The sequence below is a fragment of the Myotis daubentonii genome, chromosome 2, assembly GCF_963259705.1.
Source record: "Myotis daubentonii chromosome 2, mMyoDau2.1, whole genome shotgun sequence".
NCBI classification, from domain to species: Eukaryota; Metazoa; Chordata; class Mammalia; order Chiroptera; family Vespertilionidae; genus Myotis; species Myotis daubentonii.
Genome location: NC_081841.1, coordinates 103,101,340 through 103,126,213, shown reverse-complemented (window position 1 = coordinate 103,126,213; position 24,874 = coordinate 103,101,340). Strand labels below are relative to the sequence as shown.

At 43.3% G+C, this 24,874-nt stretch overlaps 2 protein-coding genes and 1 non-coding gene across 8 annotated transcripts in view; 2 read left to right on the top strand and 1 right to left on the bottom strand.

Moving 5' to 3' along the window:
• Nucleotides 1–16,044, top strand: part of FLT1 (fms related receptor tyrosine kinase 1) — a 204,800-nt gene extending 188,756 nt beyond the window's left edge. The window contains exons 26-30 of the mRNA XM_059684051.1: nucleotides 2,583–2,688; nucleotides 2,971–3,113; nucleotides 5,648–5,732; nucleotides 7,880–7,974; nucleotides 13,185–16,044. Of these exons, the coding sequence (XP_059540034.1) occupies nucleotides 2,583–2,688; nucleotides 2,971–3,113; nucleotides 5,648–5,732; nucleotides 7,880–7,974; nucleotides 13,185–13,386 (631 nt within the window). The 3' untranslated portion in view covers nucleotides 13,387–16,044. The remainder of the gene's footprint in view (nucleotides 1–2,582; nucleotides 2,689–2,970; nucleotides 3,114–5,647; nucleotides 5,733–7,879; nucleotides 7,975–13,184) is intronic.
• On the top strand, nucleotides 10,215–10,317 carry LOC132228904 (U6 spliceosomal RNA). Its single transcript, XR_009451511.1, has one exon. It is a non-coding gene; the product is annotated as a U6 spliceosomal RNA (small nuclear RNA).
• A 7,076-nt stretch (nucleotides 16,045–23,120) lies between the features above and the next one.
• Nucleotides 23,121–24,874, bottom strand: part of PAN3 (poly(A) specific ribonuclease subunit PAN3) — a 161,808-nt gene continuing 160,054 nt past the window's right edge. For 4 of the 6 annotated variants that reach the window (XM_059684046.1, XM_059684047.1, XM_059684048.1 and 1 more), the window contains one exon: nucleotides 23,121–24,838. In XM_059684046.1, coding sequence (XP_059540029.1) covers nucleotides 24,698–24,838 — 141 coding nt within the window. In that variant the 3' untranslated portion in view covers nucleotides 23,121–24,697. The remainder of the gene's footprint in view (nucleotides 24,839–24,874) is intronic. The other 2 variants (XR_009451290.1, XM_059684050.1) reach the window with 2 other exon arrangements.

The window sequence follows — 24,874 nt, the reverse complement described above, 5'->3', positions numbered from 1 at the left end:
TATTAAGGCTTTGGCCAACAGTAAAAGATAGTGTCCGATGGGAGAAAATGGGGGACGTCAACAATAAAGATCTATACTAATAAAAGGGTAATATGCTAATTAGTCCGGGTTGACTGGACATCTTCTGGACGTCCAACTTCCTTCCAGACAGTTAGGAGGCGACCAGGCCAGCAGGGGGCAGTTGGGGGTGACAAGGCCGGCAGGAGAGCAGTTAGGAAGCAACCAGGCCGGCAGGGGGGCAGTTAGGGGGTGACCAGGCCGGCAGGGGACCAGTTAGGGGGCGATCAGGCCGGCAAGCAGAGGCAGTTAGGGGTGATCAGGCAGGCAGGCAAGTGGTTAGGAGCCAGCGGTTCCGGATTGTGAGAGGGATGTCCGACTGCTGGTTTAGGCCCCATCCCTGGGGGGCCTAGTGACCCCCTGCGGGATGGAGCCTAAACTGGCAGTCGGACATCCCCCAAGGGGTCCTGGATTGGAGAGGGTGCTGGCCGGGCTGAGGGACCACCTCCCTCCCCCCCACCCCCCATCCCCACCCCCCATGCACAAATTTCATGCTCCAGGCCTCTAGTAAATAAATAAAAAAGGCGGGCCCACAAAGTCATTATTACCTAGATGGTAATGATGTTGAGAGGCGTCTAGGAGAGCCTCCTTTCAGATTTCAATTCTAGGAATGGCCATGTGACTTCCAAGTACCTGGTTTGTTTTGAACTGCTGGCTTATGCACATCATGTAATTGATTGCATCTTCTCTTTTGACAGGTACCTGGGAATCATGATATAAACTTTGCATATTAACTTTGTCTGTAGTTCCACCTTCTATTTATTTTACATACCCCCACCGACATTCTTCTTTTCTTTTTTTTACCTTCCTCTACTCTTACTGTCTTTACCACCCACTTCATATGCTTTGAAGCCAAACAGGGATATCCTTAGAGACACTGGAGCTGTTGGTGCACCTGACAGCACACAGCTGGGAGTGGCGAGGTCAGAGAGCACTGGAGTTGCTCAGGTGCTCTCTCTTCCCGGAGGCCAGTCTGACTTCCTTCAGCAATTCTTTATTGAGTGCTTCTATGCCAGGCCCTGGACTAGGTAAAGGGTGTGGTGATGAGGTCCCTGCCCAGCTCCAAATTTCAAGCCCATTCAGATTTTGATACCACACAGTCTGAGTTCTCTCTGGTCCAGATAATCTCCTGAGAGAAGAGATTACTTACAATAAATATCTCTTGGAGAGAGCAAAGAGCCCAAAAAGAATAAATCCTTAAGGCAGTGTGTGTGTGCAGACTGCTGGCTTGTGTCCCTGCAGACACGACCAAGAGAGGAGCCCAATACCTTCATTTCTAAGATGTCAGAGAAGAATTGCAGAGGAACCTGCTGACATTGAAATCCCAGAACAAGATTCAGCTTCTGTAATATTAAGACAAATGTTTTGTTTTGTTTTAAATATATTTTATTGATTTTTTTTTTTTTTACAGAGAAGAAGGGACAGGGATAGAGAGTTAGAAACATCAATGAGAGAGAAACATCGATCAGCTGCCTCCTGCACACCCGCTACTGGGGATGTGCCCGCAACCAAAGTACATGCCCTTGACCGGAATCGAACTTGGGACCCTTGAGTCCGCAGGCCGATGCTCTATCCACTGAGCCAAACCGGTTAGGGCAAGACAGATGTTTTCATGTCCAGAAGCCCAGCCTATATTTCTGCCTTCAGTGGTAGGAAGCCTTTGAAGTGCTGGGGACAGGGGAAATCAGCCACAGGCAAGGAACTTGTGCACAGTCCAAGGACACACTCAGGTGGACTGCCACCTTTCGGAAGTGATATGAGTCCTACACACAGGGCCTTCTCCATCAGCTTCCACCAGAACTCCGAGGACTTGGAAATGCCACATGCTTATTAAGAAGTCCAAGCCAGCCCAGCCGGTGTGGCTCAGTAGTTGAACGCCAACCTATGAACCAGGAGGTCACGGTTTGATTCTTGGTCAGGGCACATGCCCAGGTTGTGGGCTTGATCCCCAGTGCAGGAGGCAGCCAGTCAATGATTCTCATCACTGATGTTTCTATCTCTCTCTCCTTCCTTCCTCTCTTAAATATATTTTTTAAAAAGTCCAAGCAGCCTCTGTTACAGCCTGATAATATAACAAGTACTGCAAACTATTCACCCATTGATATTTGTGTCTATGTTAACGTTTTACCTTTAAAAAGTCCTGCTTTTGACAGTGAGGGGAGAAGTACTGCACCTCAGATCTAAGTGCAGCGAACAGTGGTTTTTCCTTTCCGCAGCTCTGCTTCTTCCCAGAACGCCCTTCCACTCTGCATTCCAAAGAACTAGGGTTGTGATGGGCTCTGGAGTGGGTTCCTTAACCTGCCTTTGAGGACATGTTTTCCCCGCCAGCAGGACCTGGCCCAAACAGCCATTTATGTGTTGATACTGCGTAATGAAATTTACAAATAAAGGCACATATCATACAAGAAGCCTAATCATCATATATATGACAACACCTTCACTTTGGGGTGCAGCATGTGTATCGTCAGGGCAGCTGTATCATCGCCGCTCTCTCCAGTCATTGCTCTTATGCTTTCACCCAACAGCTATCAGCTCATGCTGGACTGCTGGCACAGAGACCCCAAAGAAAGGCCAAGATTCGCAGAACTTGTGGAAAAACTAGGCGATTTGCTTCAAGCCAATGTGCAACAGGTAAAGCTATCTAGAATACCGGAAGCCAAACACCTTTTTGGGTGTAAGCCAAGGGGGTGTTTTGTTCTTTTAATAGCTGTTAATAACTGAGATTAGCAGTAAAAAAAAAAAAAAAAAAAAAAAAGGGTGTGTGTGCATACACAATAATTCTCTTTTACAGAATTATCTTTCCAAAACACAGTAAGATTGTAGATATAACATAGTTGAAACTGACATAATGCTTCACAAAAATTGGTTGAAGTAGGAATTTCTGCGCTTACAGCTCTATCTTTGGTATTTTAGGATGGCAAAGACTATATCCCACTAAACGCCATATTGACAGGAAACAGCGGGTTCACATACTCAACTCCTGCCTTCCCTGAGGACTACTTCACAGAAGATATTCCAGCTCCAAAGTTTAATTCAGGAAGTTCTGATAATGTCAGGTAAGACTTTTTTCTTTCCCCAACTTTATATTATAATGTTTCAAACATAACAAAAAAAAACACCTCCTAAATTCAACTATAATTAAGTTACCCCTATTTGGTCTACATATCTATGTATCTGTACACAGTCTCTCTGTGTGTATTTTTCTTTTTAATGGAGCATTTGAAAGAAGGCTTAACCCATTATACACTTTCCACCTAAATACTTTGGTATACATCTTGTAAGTATATTCTCCTGTGTAACCCCATCAAAATGATCATACCAAAGAAATTCATAGTACTTTAATATTGTTAAGTGCTCAAATTTCCCCAAATGTCTTTCACACCTTAAAAAGAAGGACCCAACCAAGAATAACACTTTGCATTTTCTTCAGTTCCTTCAGTCTATTTTATTCTAGAACAGTGGTTCCCAATGTGGGGCATATGCACCAAAGGGAGGCAATTTGATTTTTAAGAGGGGCAATTCGAGAATGAGTTATTAACAGTGAATTTTTTGCATTTCTTATGGTTCTAGGGGCCTCATATACTAGTATAGTATATAAAGATATATTATGTCATATTTATGCACTTCAGTTCTCTATTATATGTTTTGAAACTTTATTTGCTATTTTTTCATATCACTTCATATTATTTTAACAATTTCTTAGTGATTTCTTCCTCAGTACTTCAGCTGTCCTTTTGTTCTTTTACTTTTCTCTTTCATGCCATGTTCTTTGGAAGCTTGTTTAGATCAAGTTAATGGCCTTTTAGGCTTCCTCCACATGACTAGGAATTCACTTTTTGAATAATAAGAATTATATGTCACAAGCAGGGCATCAGGATTTCAGAGATGCTTAGGTGGGGCATGGCCAAAAATAGGCTGGGAACCACAGTTCTAGAAGAACTCCTCCATCTTTTTTTTTTTTTTCCAATAACATTGACTATTTTCATAAGAGTTTAGATACAATTAAACAAACACACTGGATTTTTCTTTCTTACCTGATAAACAAATCTATCTCTCATTACTGCAGAGGAAATTGGAGAGAGGGGTAGGGAAGAAATATTTGAGAGCCTCCTACTGGGGTGGGTGGCTACATGTGTATCACACATGTTCATTACAAGCAGTTACATATATGTCACATATGTTGTTACTAATTGTTGCACATGTATCACACGTTAGTACTAATGATTACACATGTATGACACCTCCATACTAATGGTTATACTAGTACATGTATCGTATACATTCTGTACTAATGGTCACACAGACACATGCTCTGTGTGGACTGGCACTGTGCTAGGCTTTTTGCATATGCCAACTCCTTTGAGGTTCAAAACAATCCTGTGAAGGAGATACTATTATTCATGCTATACAGTTGAGGACATTAAGGTTCCAGGAGGAATAGCTTGCCAAAACGGTGTCAGAAGAGAGTTTCCAGCCCAGGTGTCTGCCACTCCCTCCCTGTTCCATGCAGTCAGGACTCTTCTGGGGACTGACTGTCCTGTGGACCTTCCAGCATCCTTATCTGCAGTGGACACAACCCTAGGACTCTGACCTCAGTTCAGCCAAACTTGGCAGGTGACCAGGGGAGGCACTGGGAAAAGCTGCACAGTCTGAAAAGATTGACAGCCTAGAAGCCCAGTGGCCAGCCCAGATTTATGGTAATGGTGGCAGGTCAGCGGCACTGCTCATATTTCACAACCAGCCCGAGAAGCTGAAACAGAGGAGCCATCCATTTTTTAAAGATGAGAAAACTAGCTTGGATTGAATAAATTGGCAGGGTCTGATTGGGTCAGAGATCAGGGAGGGGAGTGTCAAAGATATTTGGGCCCTTCCAGGACGTTGCTTAGCCTTAGGCCCAATAGAGAGCTTGCCTAAGAAACTAGGCCTTGCAGGCAGTGACAGGGTATCAGACTGAGAAACACAATCAGTAGATGAACTTGTCTTATGAGTAACCATATGGTGGATATCTCTGACAGTCTTTCCTAAAGGATCTCCAGCAAAAGGTCTGGAGGTAGTTATGGGGAAATCACACAAATATTACCCATTTTTCCCAATCTGTAATCACAGAGCAGAATATACAAGACCAGCTCTAGTATTCAATTATGCCGTTAAATCAGCTGTGTGACCCTACCAGGTCATTGCATTTGTTTCCTCACATCCTTTTCGAAGTAGGCAGCCACATGATAAAGTCATGTCACCTCTCTGGGCATTACTTCCTCTTCTTTGTAATGTGGGGTGTTTAGACTAGACGATGGTTCAGGTCTCTTCTAGGCCTGACATTTTCTGATTCCACAAGGGGCCAGAGGTCTAACCACTACTGAGTCCCTCAAATCCCTCTGGGGTTTTGCTCAGAGCTGTGAAGTGTGGATTAACAGCCACGGGAGGAAGCGGCATCACTGCAGGGCTCCTGGGGGAACTTCAGTCTCAGAAGTAAGATGATTCCTTCTGGCATTTGGTTCATCGCTGCTGAGATACGGTGCCCATGGTCTCCTGGCTAATCGAAGCTGGATGCATTTTCCTGTCTTGATTATTCTTTCTGCTTCTTCATTAGATATGTAAATGCTTTCAATTTCATGAGCCTGGAGAGAATCAAAACCTTTGAAGAACTTTCACCAAATGTCACCGCTATGCTTGATGTAAGTAATGGAATGAACCTACTCAATGCACCCTGGCAAGACCCTTTGCCAGACTCCACCCAAACCCACACTCCAGCAGTCTGCTGGCTCTCAGTCAGTGCGGGCCAATAGTGAGTGGTGGCTGAAATGGCAATTTCAGGGGATTGGAAATAACACAGTTATACAGAGCTCATTGGAAAGCAGGTAAACCCATAGTTTGAAGATGACCCGGAATTCATTCCAGGGTCCAAGTCCTTCTCTGGTCATAATGTAGTCCCTTAGGAAACTTCGTTGTGTGCTTGTAAGCTTCTTGGCTACCAGTGACGGAGCCCTACTTTCAGAGGATAGAGGAACTCAAAACTGTGAGTGGCTGGGCCTTTGTGATGTAACAGAACTCTCTCTCAGAGCAGCCCGAGATCCTGGAAGAAGTGTCTGGGCCTATGCTCCTTCCACGAAGGTCATGGAGACTGAACATCCATGTTCCTGCCCTGCTGCACTGGGGGGAGCAATCTATGCAGCCTGGCACACACGAGGGCTCCTTGTCTACTGAAAGCTCTGGGACCTGGGGTGAGAAAATCAGGAGGAAAGGGGGCGCTGGGCAGGAGCGCCTGTGGCCTCACAGACCCTCACACTCAGTGTGATCGCCACACATGCACTGCTGCCACTGAGCGGGTAGAAATGCTGGCTTGTAGGACCCGCCACACTCACTGAGTCAGACTCTGCACGGTCTCGGGGCTCACGTGCACATTAGAGTGTGAGACGTGCTGGTGATGACCATGGCCCACAGAGGCCTGGAAACCAACTACAGTGCGAAGGCAGTGACCACAAACAGTGTGGCCGTGACATGTAGCACAGTCACCGTAAAAACACCAAAACCTCTTCAAACACACCAGATAAAGAGGAAAAGGTAATTTAAACATTTAAAAGCATTACAAACAAGCTAAGAATGTAAAGGTAAAGTAGCTGGAAATTTTGTTTTGCTGTTTAGTACTTAGGTTTTAGGTCCAAGGCAATGATACTCAGCAAACATGGAAGATATCTCCCCTCCCCCTCCCTCCCTGCCCCGATATGGTGGGAATGACAGCAGCTTCTTGGCTGGCTTAGGCCTGTTTACTGATAATCGAGGACATGAACACAGCCAGTAACAGATTCACTGGGTGACAGGAACAAAGCATGGCAACAACTTACTGGAAATGGCCTATTAACAGAGTAATGAGGAATCTGCATAAACTCAGTGCTAAGGATGAACCAACAAGAAAATAGAATTGCTGGAAACCATGACCAAGGGGTCCCGAAAATTCCACAGAATCTTCAAGAAAAAAATTAAACCATCTATACTAATAAAAGCCTAGATGGCGTCACAAGATGGCCACCACAAAGATGGCCGCATGCACAGCGGAGGCAGGGCCCAGCGGCCACTCCACGCAGTGAGGCCTGGGGGTCCCACAGCTCCGTGCAGTAAGGAGGAGGCCGGTCCCAGTGGCTCCGCCGCCTCACGCAGAGAAGGCGGGTCCCGGCGGAGGAGGCAGGTCGCCTCAGGGAAGGGCAGTTGGGGGGCGATCAGGCTGGAGGGGAGCAGTTAGGTGTCAATCAAGCCAGCAGGGGAGCAGTTAGGGGGTGATCAGGCAGGCAGGCAGGCGAGTGGTTAGGAGCCAGCAGTCCCGGATTGTGAGAGGGATCCCAGAGTGGAGAGGGTGCAGGCCAGGTTGAGGGAAACCCGCCCCCCCCCCATGCACAAATTTCATGCACCGGGCCTCTAGTGTATTTATAATTTCTCAGAATTCTTGCATATCATAGCCACCAAATAACAGCACTCTCATAGCCAATAGTCATCTGTCAGAATTAGTTTTAATATATTTATACAATAATTTGCATAGAAGTTTACTATGAAAAATGCCCATCTGTTACCTGCAGGTTCCCCTTTTGTTTTATTTTCTCCACCTTCAGGAAGAAGGGCTTTAAGTCACTGGGAATAGGCATTTCTTACAACTAAAGTTTAGACTTTCCAATATGAAGAAATGCTTTGTCTTAATGCACAGGGATTGTGAAAGGTGAGGACAGAGCCTGGAGTGACTTTAGCTGTGCCTCTCCCATACCCTCCCCCAGACTTGGTGTGGACCCCTGTGGGTCAAACAAGAAGGGTAACCTTTTTTCTTCTTCCCCGCCAGGATTACCAGGTGGACAGTAGCGCTCTGCGGGCCACCCCTTTGCTGAAGCGCTTCACCTGGACTGAGAGCAAACCCAAGGCCTCTCTAAAGATTGAGTAAGGAAGCTGGGTGTCTTTTCTATGAGCAATTGATTGGGGGTGGGGGGAAGACGATGGGAAGGTGGTTTAATGGGGATATTTGAGAGCTAGTTGCCCTCCTGAACTATCGTGTTCAGGCATTATAGAAAAAACACATTTTTCTCCCTAGAAGACAGGGAGGAGGAGATAAAATCAGACATATGAGCACCAAGCTCTGGGAAGAAAGATGGGATTTGCGAAGAGAAAATATGCAGAAAATTGCAGCAAAAGCATGCAGTCCAAACACAGGAAGCACAGTGGCTCAGGTGAAAGGAGCCTGATGCCGACTGTGAACAGAACAAACATCAGATACCTAGTGGGACAGGGAGGGAAGCCGCGCCCATTGTTACACTGGGCACGGCCTGGGTCGCAGAAGGGTCACGGTGCTGTTTTCCAGTCCTGAGACATGCCATCCTGAGAACCCAGCCTTCAGATGAGGGTGTGCTTCCTGTTTGATCCTAGCACTCCTTCCATACAGTGGCCAGCGACAACTTCTGTCAGAATTACTTCAGCCCTTGCTTATACTCCACTGGCCTGCACATCACTTCTGCTTCTCTATGCTAGTGTCTACCTAGGAACAGTGCTGGGCAGGGCAAGGCTGGGCCTATCAGGCATCCCTTCCTTCCCTGGTCCCAGTGCCTGCCCGTCTCACCCACAGGCAGAGCCTGCTCCTTTCATCTAAGTCAGGGGTCAGCAGATTTTTCCTCAAGGGGCCAGAGAGTAAACAACTACTCAATCCTGCCGCTGTAGTATGAAAGCAGCTCTCGACAGAAGCAAGGAGGTGTGGCTGAATTCCAACAAACTTTAAAGCACAGGTGGCCCTGCCAATGAACACATGAAAAGATGCTTAGCACCATTAGTCATCAGGGACATACACACCAAAACCACCGTGAGATACCGTGAGATACCCTGGGAGGGTTGGAATCAGAAAGTCACTGTTAGTGAAGATGTGGAGAAATTAGAGCCCTGTGTACTGCTGGTGGGAATGTAGAATAGTGCAGCCCCTTTGGAAAATAGTCTAGCGGTTCCTTAAAATGTTAAGTGAGTTACTCTATAACCCAGCCATTCCATTCCTTAGTATACACCCAACAGAAGTGAAAACTATGTCCACACAAAAACTTGTACACCAATGTTCCCAGCAGTATTATTCATAATCACCAAAAGTAGTAACAACCCAAATGTCCATCAGTTAATGAATGGATAAATAAAATGCTGCATATCGTTAAATAGAATAGTAATTGAAAATAAAAAGCCTAAAACACTGATACATGCTACAGTATGGATGAACCTGGAAAACATTAAGTAAAAGAAGCCAGGCATAGAATACCACATATCGTATGATTCCATTGGTGTGAAATGCCCAGGATAGGCAAGTCTATAGAAACAGAAAGGAGATTAGTGGTTGTTTAGGCTGGGGGTAGGAGGTGCAGGGAAGTGGAGCAGCTGGGTATACTAATGGGTATGTATGAGTTTGAGGGGGATGATGAAAACTGAGTGTGGTTATGATTGTGCCAACTACGAACATATTAAAAGCAATGGACATATACACCTTACAGAGATGAATTGTATAGCATGTCAATCACATCTCAACAAAGCTGTCATTTAAAAACAAAATAGCCCTGGCCGGGTGTTCAGTGGTTAGAGCATCACACCTAGGACCAAAGTGTCCTGGGTCTGAATCCCAGTCACGGGCACTTAGCTCGGTTGCAGGCTCTATGCCTGGTCCTGGTCGGGGCACGTGCAGGAGACAATGTGTCTCTCTCACATTAATGTTTCTCTCTCTCTCTCTCTCTCTCTCCCTCTCTCCTCTCTCCTCTCTCCTCTCTCCTCTCTCCCTGCCTCTCTCCCTCCCTCCTCCCTCCCTTTCACTCTCCCTAAACATCAATGGGAAAATATCCTCAAGTAAGGATTAAAAAATAAAAATAAATTAATTAATAATAATAAAATCAAGACAAAACAACCCAGCCAGGGTGGCTTAGTGGTTGAGTGTCAACCCACAAACCAAGAGGTCACCAGTTTGATTCCCAGTCCAGGCACATGCCCAGGTTGCAGGCCTGAGCCCAAGTAGGGGGTGTGCAGGAGGCAGCCAATTGATTCTCTCTCATTATTGATCTTTTTCTCTCTCCCCCTCCTTTCCTCTCTGAAATCAATAAAAAAAGATATTTTTAAAAGATAAAATAAAATCAAGAAAAACATATTTTTTAAAAAGCATGATGTATGCTCACTTCAGCAGCACATATACTAATTGGAACAACATAGAGAAGATTAGCATGGCCCCTGCGCAAGGATGACATGCAAATTCGTGAAGCGATCCATACTTAAAAAAAAATACATAAAATAAAAAATAAAGATGTGTAAGTTTAAAAAAATAAAAACAAAACAGATGGCCAGCCCATAGCCTATATTTGCTGACCTTGATCTAAATCAAAGGAGGGCAACAGAGACCTCCAAGTGACATAGTTAACACAGTTCATCAACCACAATAAAGTCATTGGATAAGAACATTTCCAGGCAAACATCTGCATATCTGTTTGCTTGTACCACGAGCACAATAATGGTAACAGAGTCAAGCACCCTCAGTGTACTCAGAGTACAACAAATTGGAGGACCCCGCTGAGAAGGAGTGGGTGGGGAAGTGTGGGATACTATGGTCTGTTGTTTCCTTCTTTGGAACACTTCAGAAAATGGGTGAGTGACCGTGTTAATCTAGATCAGCGGTTCTCAACCTGTGGGTCTCGACCCCTTTGGGGGTCGAATGACCCTTTCACAGGGGTCGCCTAAGACCATCGGAAAACTCATATATAATTACATATTGTTTACAGTAGCAAAATTACAGTTATGAAGTAGCAATGAAAATAATTTTATGGTTGGGGGTCACCACATTAGGAACTGTATTAAAGGGGTGTGGCATTAGGAAGGTTGAGAACCACTGATCTAGATCTTTGTAAAGAAAGGAACACCATTAATTGCATCCTCTACTCTGAGACTAAAAATACAGAACATGGGCCCTGGCCAGGTGGCTTAATTGGTTGGAGCTGTCATCCCATCCACCAAAACTGTTCCGGGTTCAATTTCTGATCGGGGCACATACCTTAGTTGCAGGTTCAAACACTGGTCTGGACACATGCGGGAGGCAACTGATCAGTGTTTCTCTCTCTCCCCCTTACTCTTTCTCTTAAATTGATTAACATATCCTCAGGCGAGGATTTAAAAAAAATATGGAACACTGGATGTGCAAGTCCAAAACCAGCCCAACTCATGTGGTGGTGCACGTGGTCCTTTCATCCTCGCCTCAGCCAAGAAAACAAACAAATATGAACGACAAGCAAAGCTTTTCTTCCTGTGTCTGTCTTAGGCTGGACGTAGCATGCAGGACCCGGAAGCAAGTTTCTTCACCTTTGAGCCTTGTCAGTGATGTTCAGTCGCATAACTTGGTTTTCTCTTCTAGAATGCAAACATGAGGAGACAGCTGTATTGACCTTTTTTTTTTTTTATGAAGCTCGTTTCTTGAGGCCATCATAACAATTATCAAAACTTGGTGGCTTACAATGAGAAATGTATTCTCTTGCAGTTCTGGAGCCAGAAGCACAAAATCAAGGCTCTGGGGGAGAACCACTTCCTTGCTTCTTCCAGCTTTAGGTGGTCCCAGGCACTCCTTGGCTTGTGGCCATGACTCTCTGCTCTGTCTTCACATCACCTCCTGTCTCTGGTTGTAAATCTCCCTCTGCCTCTTGTACAAGGAGGAGAGAGAATCATTAATCAGCTGCCTCCTACACGCCCCACACTGGGGATGGAGCCAGCAACCCAGGCATGTGCCCTGACCGGGAATCAAACTGTGACCTCCTGGTTCACAGGTCAACACTCAACCCCTGAGTCACATCAGCTGGGCCACTCTCTTTTTATTTAAAGAAGTTTTTATAAAAAATGTTTTTGATTGATTTGAGAGAGAGAGAGAGGAAGGGAGAGAGGCGAGTGTGTATATAATTCAGGATAAGCTCATCCTCTGAAGACTTCAGCTTAATCACATCTTTTGCCATATAAGGTGCTATTCACAGATCCCAAGGATTTGGCATCAATATTTTGGGGAGCATTTTTCAGCCTACCATGGTAGCTAACTGATTCAAGTGTAGAAGAGCTATCCCCAAGTCTTGGGCGTTACTTTCCTCCTTGGATTATGGAATTACATTACCTCTTCCCACAGTCCAACCCCTGTCAGTGGAACACATCCTTCTGCCCAGAGACAAGAAGCTGGTGGTCGCCAGGCAGTGGGAGCTCCAGAACAGTCTGACCAGAGGATGAGGTGGGAGTCCACAGCCATCAGTGCTAGGACAGTTAGGAAAGAGTAGCCCACACATTGTGGCTCAGTGGTTGAGCACTGACCTATGAACCAGGAGGTCATGGTTCAATTCCCAGTCAGGGCACATGCCCGGGTTTCAAACTCGATCCCCAGAAGGGGGCAAGCAGGAGGCAGCCAATTGATGTTTCTCACTCATTGATGTTTCTGTCTCTCTCCCTCTCCCTTCCTCTCTGAAATCAATAAAAATACATTTAAAAAAATAAAATAAAAACATTTTTTTAAAAAAAGAAAAGAGTGGACTTAGCCTTGGCAGGGTAACTCAGTTGGTTAGAGTGTCCTCCCAGAATGCCAAAGTTGTGGGTTTGATCCCCAGTCAGGGCACATATAAGAAGCAACCAGTAAGTGCATAAATAAGTGGAACAACAAATCGATACCTCCTCCTCTTTCCCTTCCTCTCCCTCCCTCCCCCTTTCTCTCTCTCTCTCTCAATAATCAATTCAAAAACAATTTTTTAAAACTCTTTAAATAAAAAGGGTGGCCCAGATGGTGTGGCTCAGTGGTTGAGCATCGACCTATGAACCAGGAGGTCACAGTTGGATTCCCAGTCAGGGCACATGCCCAGGCTGGGGGCCCGATCCCCAGTGGGGGACGTGCAGGAGGCACCCGATCAATGATTCTCTCTCATCATTAATGTTTCTCTCTCTCTCTGCCTCTTCCTTCCTCTCTGAAATCAATAAAAATATAGTTTAGGGTGGGGCAGGTGCGGGCTAGAAGGGGTCAATGGGGAAGACAGGGAGACATCTGTAAATACCTGCAACAATAAAGAGTTTTTAGAGTAGCGTGATTTCAAGAAACTAAATTTGTGTATTTAATGTTTTTCTTTTTTCTTTAGCTTGAGAGTAACCAGTAAGAGTAAGGAGTCAGGGCTTTCTGACCTGACCAGGCCTCAGTTCTGCCATCCTGACTGTGGGCACGTCAACAGAGGCCAGCGCAGGTTCACCTACGACAACTCCGAGCTGGAAAGGAAGGTCTCGTGCTGCTCTCCTCCCCCAGACTACAACTCCGTGGTCTTGTATTCCACCCCACCTGTCTAAGTGTGACGGCCTGATTTCTAGAGCCACATGCAGATGTATACCCCAGAAAGCGAGCTTCTGCCAGTATTATGCACATAGAAGTGTACACCTCTGCCTCTCCGCAGGGGCTAGATGCTCCTGTGGTTTTTAACAGTGCTTTTTTCTTTTGACTAACCAGAATGTAACCCCCAGATAAATAGAGTAAGAGTGACAAGTGAAGGCCAAACCCTCATTCAGTGTGTTAGAGAAATTCAAGTCCAAAGACTTCCTGCTCCTTGCCCCCAGGCCTCGGGCCTGGACAATTCAGGAGACACAGCATGCACCCAGGGACTGCAGCCCGAGCTGGCCTACGTAAGCCCGCAAGCCCGGGGCCTCCAGCAGACATGGCTGTGAGGAGGAAAAGGAAAAAGGGAGAAAAGAAGAAAAGAGAAAACAGGACAGAGCACAAGAAGGGAGAATTTGAGCTGGGCCACATGGAAGGAGTGGAAGAGGGCTACCAACAAGGACACTGAAGAGGTCCCGAAACCCTACCTAACCCACTCCATTTGAGAACCCCGCCAGGGAGCCAAGAGAATAGAGGGATGAGGGGACTTTTTCTCGACTCTGGGAGGCAAGAAAAGGACAAACATTTTTTGGAACAACAAAGCGTATTTTAAAACATTAGCTACAGGACTGGTTCTCTGTCCATTCCCGTATATGACACAGTTTTTATTGCTGTCACTGAGGCTGTTGCTCATCTGAGCCCACACTGCCGGCCCCTCCAGCAAGCACACTGAACCCTTACCTGAGCTAAGCTGGAACATTAGTTCAGGGCATGTAGCATATTGTTCGTAGTAAGCTAACTGGAACGGCTGGTCTGTGAGGGTTACCTGTTGGGCTTAAAGCCCCATTTAAAAAAATCAGATTCTATTTTGAGTGTGAATGTATAGTTAGGACACTCAACTCAATGTTTTGCATTTGCCTATTTTGTACAGTTAGTTATAAAAGGAAGCTGAGAATGAAAATGCCCCAAAATGAGGGCAGAAGGAATAAGGAAGATGAGGCAGAGTGAAAGCCCTCTCTCTGCCAACCAAACCACCTCACTGCAACAGGCGGCCCGGAGGCTGTGTGATGGGGATCCCACTCCCCAGTCCGTCTCCTGGGAAGGCGGGTTAGAGCATTAACCAAGGTTTATTAAGCACTTTATGCTCCTTGAGAAAAAGGTGATAGTAAAGTATTTCTGGAATTGGGACTCAGGACATTAACCCGCCATCCACAGGGGAAAAGCCTCTTTCATCTGCGTTGGCCTTGCCTTGGCCTGAGGATGATGGAGAAGGGAACAGGTGCTCAGGGTGCCCACTCCCCAGAGTGGAGGGCCGCGTCTGCGGCGGGCTCCGCCTGATGCTCTGTATTTAGAATGTTTGGAGCCTGTCAGAGCTGGGCAGGCCGCAGAGGAGATGCGGTTCCCTTGATGCATGCAGCTGAACTGTAGAACCCGGAACACAAGTAATAGCAGCATCCTTCCCGTGTCACAGTCTTGTTTCAGGGTTCTTTGTGTGGAGAGATGGGGACTGGCACGTCCGCAGTGAGCCAGTGAGAGCGCCCACGTGGCTCTGCAGGAGGGGCCTCCGGCTGGCAGGGCAAGGAGTCCGGCCTCTCCACCAAGCCGAGGCCCAACAAAATCAGCCGGGAGGGGGAAAGCTTTGTTCCCCCTCCTCTTTTCCGGAACGAAATCGCCAGGGACAACTGGCAATAGTGTAAACCAGGTAACCAAGAGGAAGGTAAACACAGGGAAGGTAAAAGAAGACCTCAATCCATTCTCTAGTTTTCTCAAATTAGATAAGGACCCAGCAAATAGTGAAAATCACAGAAAACCTTAGCTATATGTATTACGTGCTGATTTTAATGATCTCATTCTTAATCATCGAGACCTTAGTAATACCATCTCACCAAAAGGAACAATCTATTATTGGTGTCAATTCCGTTTTTTGAAAGACTCAGGTTTGTAGCCTATGTGAATCCATCCAAAAAGGTTCCCATCTGGAATCCCGACAGACAGGAAAGCAGGAGCTTGTAGCAACGTGTCGTGGGGTAGTTGCATGGTGCTTGCCACAGGCGAGTTCATTAAAACAGCACTGAAAACTGAAACACTAATTAACTGATGCTAGTATTAAATCATTTGTCACTTATGACAAAAATGGTTGGCAGTGGCAAGGAAAGAACCAGCGCCCCTTTTAGGATTTGTGAGATCACGTATGTGGAACCGCACAGGCGGGAGGGGACAAACCATATGCAACTGTAGGTCTCGTTTAAGACATGATGCCCACACCTTATTTGAGCCCAAGCAATATATCTGTCCAAATCCTGGAAAATGTTACTTAGGCCTTTTAGCTGTGCCTTACTTCCCAGCCTGGAAGAATGTCAAACATGAAACATATTTGCCAGTTCCTCTGAGCTGAATAAAGGAGGAGCGCGTCTTTGACTGACATTGGTAGTAACGATATGTGTATATATATATGCGTGTGTATGTGTTTTGTGCAGAACTATTTAAGGAAACTGGAATTTTAAAGTTACTTTTATACAAACCAAGAATGTATGCTGCAGATATAAGACATAATTTGGTCCTTTATATCTAGTCACTATGAATGTATTTTATATACTATCTTCATTTAATAAAGTTAACTTCCAAAAACATCTATGTATTTTCTTCCTAATTTGCTTATAAATGAGAACAGGGTCATAGGTTCCCCCAGGGGTGGGGAATTGATGTTCTGGGAGATCTCATTAAACCAATCATTAAGCAGCACAAAAGCAAAGCACTGCTAGAGGTAAAGAGTTTTCTCTCAACATCATGACATGGCTACTCTTAACAATCAGGACACTGCAAACATAAACAAAATAAAACCCAACTAGGCAGACTGCCCAGAAAACTAAATACTAAAATGAGGGAGATCACAAGTAAAGCATACAGAGTGCTGCATGCAGACAAAAGTGCCCTCAGTTTAAAAAGAGTTTAAAATTAATCTTTTCCAAACACTAATTTTCAGCTAATAAACAATTACCATAACTACAGAGGGGAGTGTGCGTGCCTGCGCCTGTGTTTGTGTGTATTAGAGGTTGTGTGCAAGAAACCATCTATATATATAAAAGCCTAAGTGACTGTGATGACCGGATGACTGGTCGCTATGACGATGCACTGGACACCAGGGGGCAGACAACGCAGGAGCTGCCCCCTGGTGGTCAGTGCACTCCCACAGCCAACCTCCCGTGACCGGCCAACCTCCCGCAGTCTCTCCCCCCTCTCACCTCTCCCCAAGGCTGGCTGGCCCTGATTGGCTCCAAAGCCTCATTGGCCCCAATCACCGGCCAGGCCAAGGGACCCCACCCATGCATGAATTTGCGCACCGGGCCTCTAGTACAAAATAATTAGGCAAAAGCCTAAGGTAAGAACTTCCCTAAGAAAAGCACACTACCTAAATATTCTTTAATTTTGTTTTGTGGATTAAATCCTAGAAAGAGAAATAAACAATTCAGACAATCACTATCAACACAGAATAAGTGATCAATAACACATTGTCTTAGGAAGTGGTTATAATTCCTAATAACATTATAAGGAATTATATTGGAGGGAAAAGAACTGCTTTCTTTGGAAAAAAGGCAAGAAGAATAAAAGGCTAAATGACTAATCTCAGTAAATGTATGGTTAACTAAAGAGGACAAGAGGCATTTTATCTTCAAAATTTTTAAATTCTTTAAAAATATTATTGGTTTTCATATTACACTCATTTAGGCAAATGATTTGAAGATTTGAAGAATGCTTGAGGAATTGGTGTCACGTCATAATTTAGAAATTTTCTCATGACTCTGGAAACTTACAGTTCATTAGGGAATAGATTTTTTTCTTTCCTCCAGCAGAATAGCCAAGTAAGTTTTATTAGAGTCCTTGGTGTTAAACATATTACCAGACTTTGGGATTTCACAGGCAAGGACATTTTTCAAAAATATCCTGGATCCCAACACAAGGATGTCTAGCTTTCTACTTTTTGAGCTAAAGACATTTAAGGGCAAAAAAAAAACAAAACAAACCAAAAACCAACCAGATGCTATTGATGTTCTATTTCTTGAGCTGGATACCTAGGCGTGTTTACTTTGTGATCATTGCTGAGCTATATGCTTATTTGCAGACTTGTGTGCAATTCAAAAACAATTATCTTAAAAATACCATTTTAAAAGGAGTAGGGGCTTACTTTCAGACTAAAAACTATCAACATTACATGCCAGCAACGACTGTAAGTACTTTGGAGGAAAAAAACATTTAATTTTCAAAGCCATCCAATGTGACAGGCACTATTAGTAAACTCTTCATGTCAATGGGAAAATGGAAGTAATCAAAAGAGAACTTCAAAATCCCACCATCACACCTACCCTCCTCCAGCATCTGTGCTCATATGCTCTGCCTTCCCTTATGAAATCAAAACACATGCTGGGCAGTCGCCTCCTCCTCTCACCTACACAAGGACACTCTCCAGCAATCCACCACTGCCTTACCCCCATCCATGTCCCCTCCACTGGATCAACTCTTCTTATGGAAAGTTGCATCCCGACTTTCCCCTTCAGCTACCACCCCATTCCTTCACAGCAATATTCCTTGCAAGAGCTGGTTATGCTCCTGTTTCAGATTCCTCCCCTCCAGGCCCTCTAAGCCCCTTCAAGCCTAGGGTTCACTGTCACGCTCACTGAGACTGCCCTTGGCCAGGTTATCCGTGAACTTCATATTGTTAAACTCAATGACCATTTTCAGCCTCAGTCTTTCTTGAACCATCAACTTCACCTTTACTCCTAAAAACACATAAATACCTTTTAACTGTGATCCCAGGACATCACACATTTCTTCCTATCTCACTGGCCATTGATGTCCCTCTTCCTGGTTTACTTTTCTCTGACCTTTGAACCTGGTTCCAGTTACCCCAGCACTCTGCCCTTGGACTTTTCTCAGTCTACACTAACTCCATCACCTCAGCCAGTCTCAGGGCTTTATGTGACACCTGCATGACAATGGCTTGTAAGTTACATTTATGGGCCAGATCTCAGCCCTAACCTCCAAAGTCATGTGTATGCCAAGTGCTAAATTGGCATCTTTGGATCCTGTGGCAGCATCTTCCAAAAGCTGCAGCAGTATCTCCCGAATCCCACATGACCTTCGACAATGTGTGTTTGTCACTTCTCCATTAAATTCCTCTTCCGGAGAACCAGAGCTGGCTCTGTGACTCACTTGCAATCATTAGAATGTGGCAGAAATGACCCCACACTCAGAGGCCAGGTCAAAGAAAAAAAGAAAATCATGCATTTTCCAGTCTTTTGGTAAATTCATTCTCCAAGAGCTCCCACTAGAGATCCAGGCACCATGTTTGGACAAGCCTAAGCCACACGGAGGCCATGAGTAGGTGCTTCCATTACAGTCCCCCACTGAACCCAGCCTTCATCTTTCAGTTCAGGTGCTAGATCAGCTGATTTCAGCCCCCAGGAAGTTTCCCAGCTGAGGCCCAAAACATAATGAAATAGAGAAGCCATCCAGCTGTGCCCTGCCCAAATTCCTGACCCACGGAATCCCTAAGGATAATAAAATGGTTGCTTTATGCCACTAAGTTTGGTGTTGTTTATAACAAACCAGAACAAATGTGTACTGAACATCTCAAACCTAACAGGCCCAGTTACCCTTCCTCACGTCCCCATCCTCCCTGCCCTCCCGCCCCCAAATCTCTTTGTTCCTACAACAGTCTCTCTCAGTTCAGTTCAATCCTCCATCCCATCGGTAGTGGACCATTCCTTAAGTCATTTTGTCTTCCCACTTCCTTTCTTCCTTCACACCCAGTAAGTTAGGACATCCAGTGGGCTCTACCTTTAAAATATATTCAGAATTTAGTCATTTCATCCCATCTCTACTGCTGTCACTCTAGTCCAAATCCCCATCATCTTTCACTTGAAATACAGCAATAGCTTGTTAACCAGCTGCCAAAGTAATCCTTTTAAAACGTTTTATCATGTTATTCTGCTCCAAATCCTCCTGTAGTTTCCCCTTTCACTGGGAGTAAAAAGCCAAAATGGTCTTAAAAGGACCTATAGGACATTACTGCCCATATTACCCTCTATCTTCACTTCTGACTCACTTTACTCTGGCCACATGGCCTTCCTGCTATTCTTCAAATATTCCAGGCACATTTCCGGACCTGGAATTCTTTTCCCTCAAATTCTGCATGGCTGCTGGCTCCTTCACTTTAAGTTCATCCTCAAATGTGAGCCCTACACACAAACCATCCCATTTGAAATTCTATCACCACCCCTATACTCCCCACAACTAGAGTAGCAAGATTAAACACAGGATGGCCAGTTACATTTGAATTGCAGGTAAGTATTTTTTATTGAATTTATTGGGGTGATATTAATTACATAGGTTTCAGGTGTACAATTCTATAATGCACCATCTGTATATTATATTGTGTGTTCACTACCCCAAGTCAAGTCTCCTTCCATCACCATTTATGCCCCCTTTAGCCTCTTCTACCTCTCCATCCCTCTTCCCTCTGGCAATCACCATACTGTTGTCTGTATCCATGTCTTTCTTTTTTTTTTCTTTGCTTAATCCCTTCACCCTTCTCACCCAGGTAACTTTTTAACATACCTATGTCCCACACAATACTTGAGACATACCTATGCTAAAAAAAAAATATGTTGTTTATCTATAATTCACATTTAACTGTGTGTTCTATATTTTTATTTGCTAAATCTGGCAACCTTACCCACATCCTTTACCCTACTTTCTTTTCTTTCCATAGCCATTATTTCCTCTTAACATACTATATACTTCATCTTCTTGCTAGAATAAAAGCTCTGTAAAAGCAGAAATTTTTGTCTGTTGTAGTCAGAGTTCTTCAGTTGGTTCCCAGAACAATGCCTAACATACAATAAGCATTCAATAACTAGTTCATGAATGAGTGAATTTAAATCCATTCAATTGCGGCACTGAGTGGGCAAATGGTTTACCCAAGATCACAGAGCTCTCAGTGGTAGAAGCCAGTATTTGAACTCAGGTAGCCTTGTTCTAGCAAACTGGTTTCTTAACCACCATGCATACTGTTTTAGATACATTTTAAAGACATGTATTTTTTAATTCTCTTTCCTTCCCTCTCCGCCCACCCCATTTATATAGGATATTTTACAGATGGGTCCCTAACCATGCATTTGCTAAAGGTGTTGGAGGGGAAGAGATCACTGTTTTTGACCATTCAGAGCACAGGAGATGAAAGCATTTGTCAGAGTGTATCAGATGTAACATCGGATTAACTTTAACAGTATTTTTAATGTGTTCTCCTAAGAAATTTAAACCTAAAAGGTCCCTAAATACATCCTCAATTCTGAGCAGACTAGTCTCCCTTCTTCTTCATGAACCCACAATCATCAATTTTAATTTATATGATTCCATGGATTTTTTCAAGACCCTTCTACATATAAAACCTTCTATACTTATTCTCTCCCTTAATTCCTAAAACCAATTGACCAGTTCCTTCAGCTGAAATTAATCCCTTTCTTTACCCTAGTTCTCCTTCACCTGTGCCTACAGTCCCTTATCACTTTCTATTCTGTACAGTATTTTTTCAACTCATTTCAAACATACAAAAAAACCCCCACAAAAATCCACAATACCCCACAATAAACATTCTACCCAGATTCAACAAATGTTAACATTTTACCGTATTTTCTTTATCTACCCTTATCTTCTGAACTAGAGGCCAGTGCACGAAATTCCTGCACTGGTAGGGTCCCTAGCAGCTGCCGGTTGCTCCCTCCCTTCCCCCAGCCAGCCCCACCCCCTGGTCGAACTCCCAGACAACTCCCAGTCGAGGGGACAATTTGCAGACTATGCTTTTATTATGTAGGATAGTGCTTCTAAAGGACTTGGGGGAAGGGACATCCTTCACCTATACAGTAAATTAACTAAGTACTGAAAAGATTGGCTAGGTATCATTCCCATCCTTTCACGTAAGTGGGTCTTCTCTCCTAAACTTCGCTGTAAGTCATGTAGCATATACACATGTTTGGGCACAACTATACATTTTGTAAGTACTAAGTACTCACACTTGCATTTTTAGTGCCTAGAACAGATCCAAGTAGGCATTTAACAGATACTTGATAAGTCAATAAATCTACCACCATTTCATCCGAAGACCAAAAATACCTCCAAGACAGGAAGGAAATCATCAGCCTTTTAAATTCCTATCATTTGACAAATCATCTTTTTAATTTTTTTTTTTTAATCTTCACACAAGGATATTTTTTCCATTGATTTCTGAAAAGAGTGGAAGAGAGGGCGAGAGATGAAAGGGAAGGAGGAGGGAGAGAGAGAAACATCAATGTGAGACCCATTGATTGGTTGCCTTCCCCACATTCCCCTACGGGGGCTTAGGAACCTGCAACTGAAGTACGTGCCTTTAACCGGGAATCAAACCTGTAACCCTTCGGTCCATGGGCCGACGATCTAATACTGAGAAACCCAGCCAGGGCCCAATCATCTTTTCAAATAAACTGGTAACAATAACAAAAAAGATGAGTTTCTTTCTGTAATTCTTTATTAAAAATACTGCTGTACACATAGAGACTGAAAACAGGATTAAAGATGAATAACCCAATTTGGGATCATGACATTAGAACTTAACATACTGGTGCTTTTTAGGGAAGTTGTTGACATCCAAATCACAGAACCAAGGTCAAAAGCAAAATACAAAGGTACCCTCAAAAATATTTACAATGAAGTAAATACACTAACAGAATTTAAAATAGGTACAAAAATTTGAAATGACCAACGCTACATGATTTCAAGGGTTGTCCTTTCTGTGCTTTTAACTATCGTAACAGGAAGGTATGGAAGTTTATATCCTTAATTTGACTCTTCTCAAAGAATAAAATCTTCCTATTAAAAAGACTAACTTTTAGACAACCTCTTAAATGGAATTACACTATGGAAAAGAGGGCTCCCCCCAAAAACACCTAAGCAGAACTAAGAGTTCTATTGAAAACCATTCCCAATAAAAACTAAATGAAAAATAAATATAAAACAAAGATTAAAAAAATATGTATTACCTGACACCAACTGTTTCCAGGCTGATGATATTTACTCATGAAAACATATGAGCTGTCTATGTTTTATATTCAAACCAAGTCCTGAGGTTACTAGGGGCTGAAGCAAACTAGCATTTATAACACAAACATTCTTGGGTTTGTGATTTGAACCTGCCTTGCAGAGGGGAGTTTGCTGGTCTATACAGAATGAGAAATTCAAGCCCTATTTTACCCCTGCCCTTCCTTAGCTTTCACAAAACATTGGTCCACAAATTAAATTTTCAAAAAGTTGCCAGACCCCAAAACGAAAATAGATGATCCCCTTTCATTTTCAAAGAAAACAATATTGGAAAAAATCTCCAGCCTGCTTATAAATTAAGCATTTCATATTTCTTCTAGAATACAAGTAGTTCTTTTTTGTACAAAAGAATTACAATATGATTTGTCAAAAAACATATAAAAAGACAGCTGCTCTTCTTCAAATACATGAGCTAATGATAAAAGACTTTTGCATGTTAATGTCTCCAAGTTCCTGTTCCTTTTACATAAAAAGAACATTACGGTGGCAAATGTTAATTATCATTTGAATATTAAACATTATGTTCTTTTAAAATCCATCCAGATCAAATGCAATCATTGATTTTCTTTTTAGCAACTGATGCTACCACAGGTGGACTCACTTGTTACAATGTGAGAAGCGTGTCTCTAGTCTTCAAAGCTTTCAGGTGAAGAGAGGTGCTTTTCCTTGATGCAAATCTCAAGGCAGAGAAAATCATTTTAAAGCTTATAAAAAGTGGACAGAGAAATATTAAAAACTTCTCCGAAAACTACAAATATGTATAATCATTAAAATTGAAAACCATAACATCGGTTGCAAGTGCTTGGAAGTCTTTCCTGATCTTTTGAGTTTCCACATTTTCTTCATAGTTGCTTGGTGAGCACCCAGTGCTAGTAAAACATTCAGTGCTGGGAAAGGAGATACAGTCTTCATTACTGTTTTTTAAGAAAGAAAATTCCTATGTATTTGGCAGTCTTCAGTATCAAAGTATAAGTATTTTATTAACTAGAAATTCCATGAATACACAAGTTTGGCGACAACTGCACGTCCAAATATTAAGAAAGGTTAAGAGGAGGAAAATTCCAAAGTTTCGAGATTGACTTATTCAGGAATATCCCACATATTATTATTAAAAGCACTATGACTTTGGGCTAAGCAGTGACTGCAAAGGCACAGCAGATTGTTATCTCTCCAGATTCAGGCTATAAAATGTCAGAAGCTCTTGATGCCAGACCACTGCTGTGTTTAGCTCATCTTCTGAACAGTGTCTCTGTGTCTGTATCCAGTGTAAAGTACCATAATAAAGCTGTGGTTTAAAGAACAAAACTTTATACAAAAAAAAAAAAAAAAAAGCAAACTTCAGTCCTTTAACACAATTTCTCAATTTTTCTTTCTATTTAAAAAAGACTGCATAAGTGTAAATGTATCTGACTAGCAGGAAACATCTTTTTTACAAAAGGCTCTGGTTGAATTCGGAGCAAAAAGTTCTATGAGCTCCTTCAGTTACTGTTTATCCAATCTTTACAGAAAGGGTTTAAATCAAGTAATAGGGGAATTTGAATCTAACAAAATTCACTGATATTTCTTTTTGTGTGTTCTTTAAAACAAAACAAAAATCTCAATTGGAACTAACAGTGGGTGGCATATAGAGCTTGCATACAATACTCTTACAAGAATTATGCGCTACATTGAACTGTGAAATTATTTACCTGGTCCATTACATTATTCAGGGCAACCCATCCCCAAAAGAGCAAATTCTGCAACCCTCACTGACAAAAATGCTGTCCAGCATTGTTTCCAAAAAATATCCTTGCAAATAGATTCCCTTAATAAGTATACAATGTGGCAAAAGTTCAAAGATCAGAAAAAAGTCTTAAGAAAATTAAAATTAGTGCATATACAAGTGGAAAAAAACCAAAGCTGGAACATCAGTCACCTAATGGTGCTCCTTAATCTAAAATAAATTCTTCACAGATTTGGCCCCAATGGCAGCCACAGCTCTAGGATGATTGAAACATTCTTCCTTTCAAGTAACAGTGTACCTGATTGAAATGCAAGCAGCTTTGCTCATCTTCTGTTTGTTTCCCAGACGTGAAATGAGATGATGAAAACAGTTCAGCTGTAGTGCAATTTGCTATAGGTTAAGCTCCTCAGCCATGTCCTGCGTGCTGTTAGCAAATACTACAACTGGCCATTGGCAGCTGCAATCAGTTCTTGAAAAGTGTTTTCAAAGCAGCGCTTTAAGTCACTGTAAGTCACCACAAGTACACTCTTCTCATCTCTGGAAATGAGGCTTATTTTTTCTGGCACACCAGCATCTAACTGAAACAGATACATTAAAAAATATGAAGTTCATAC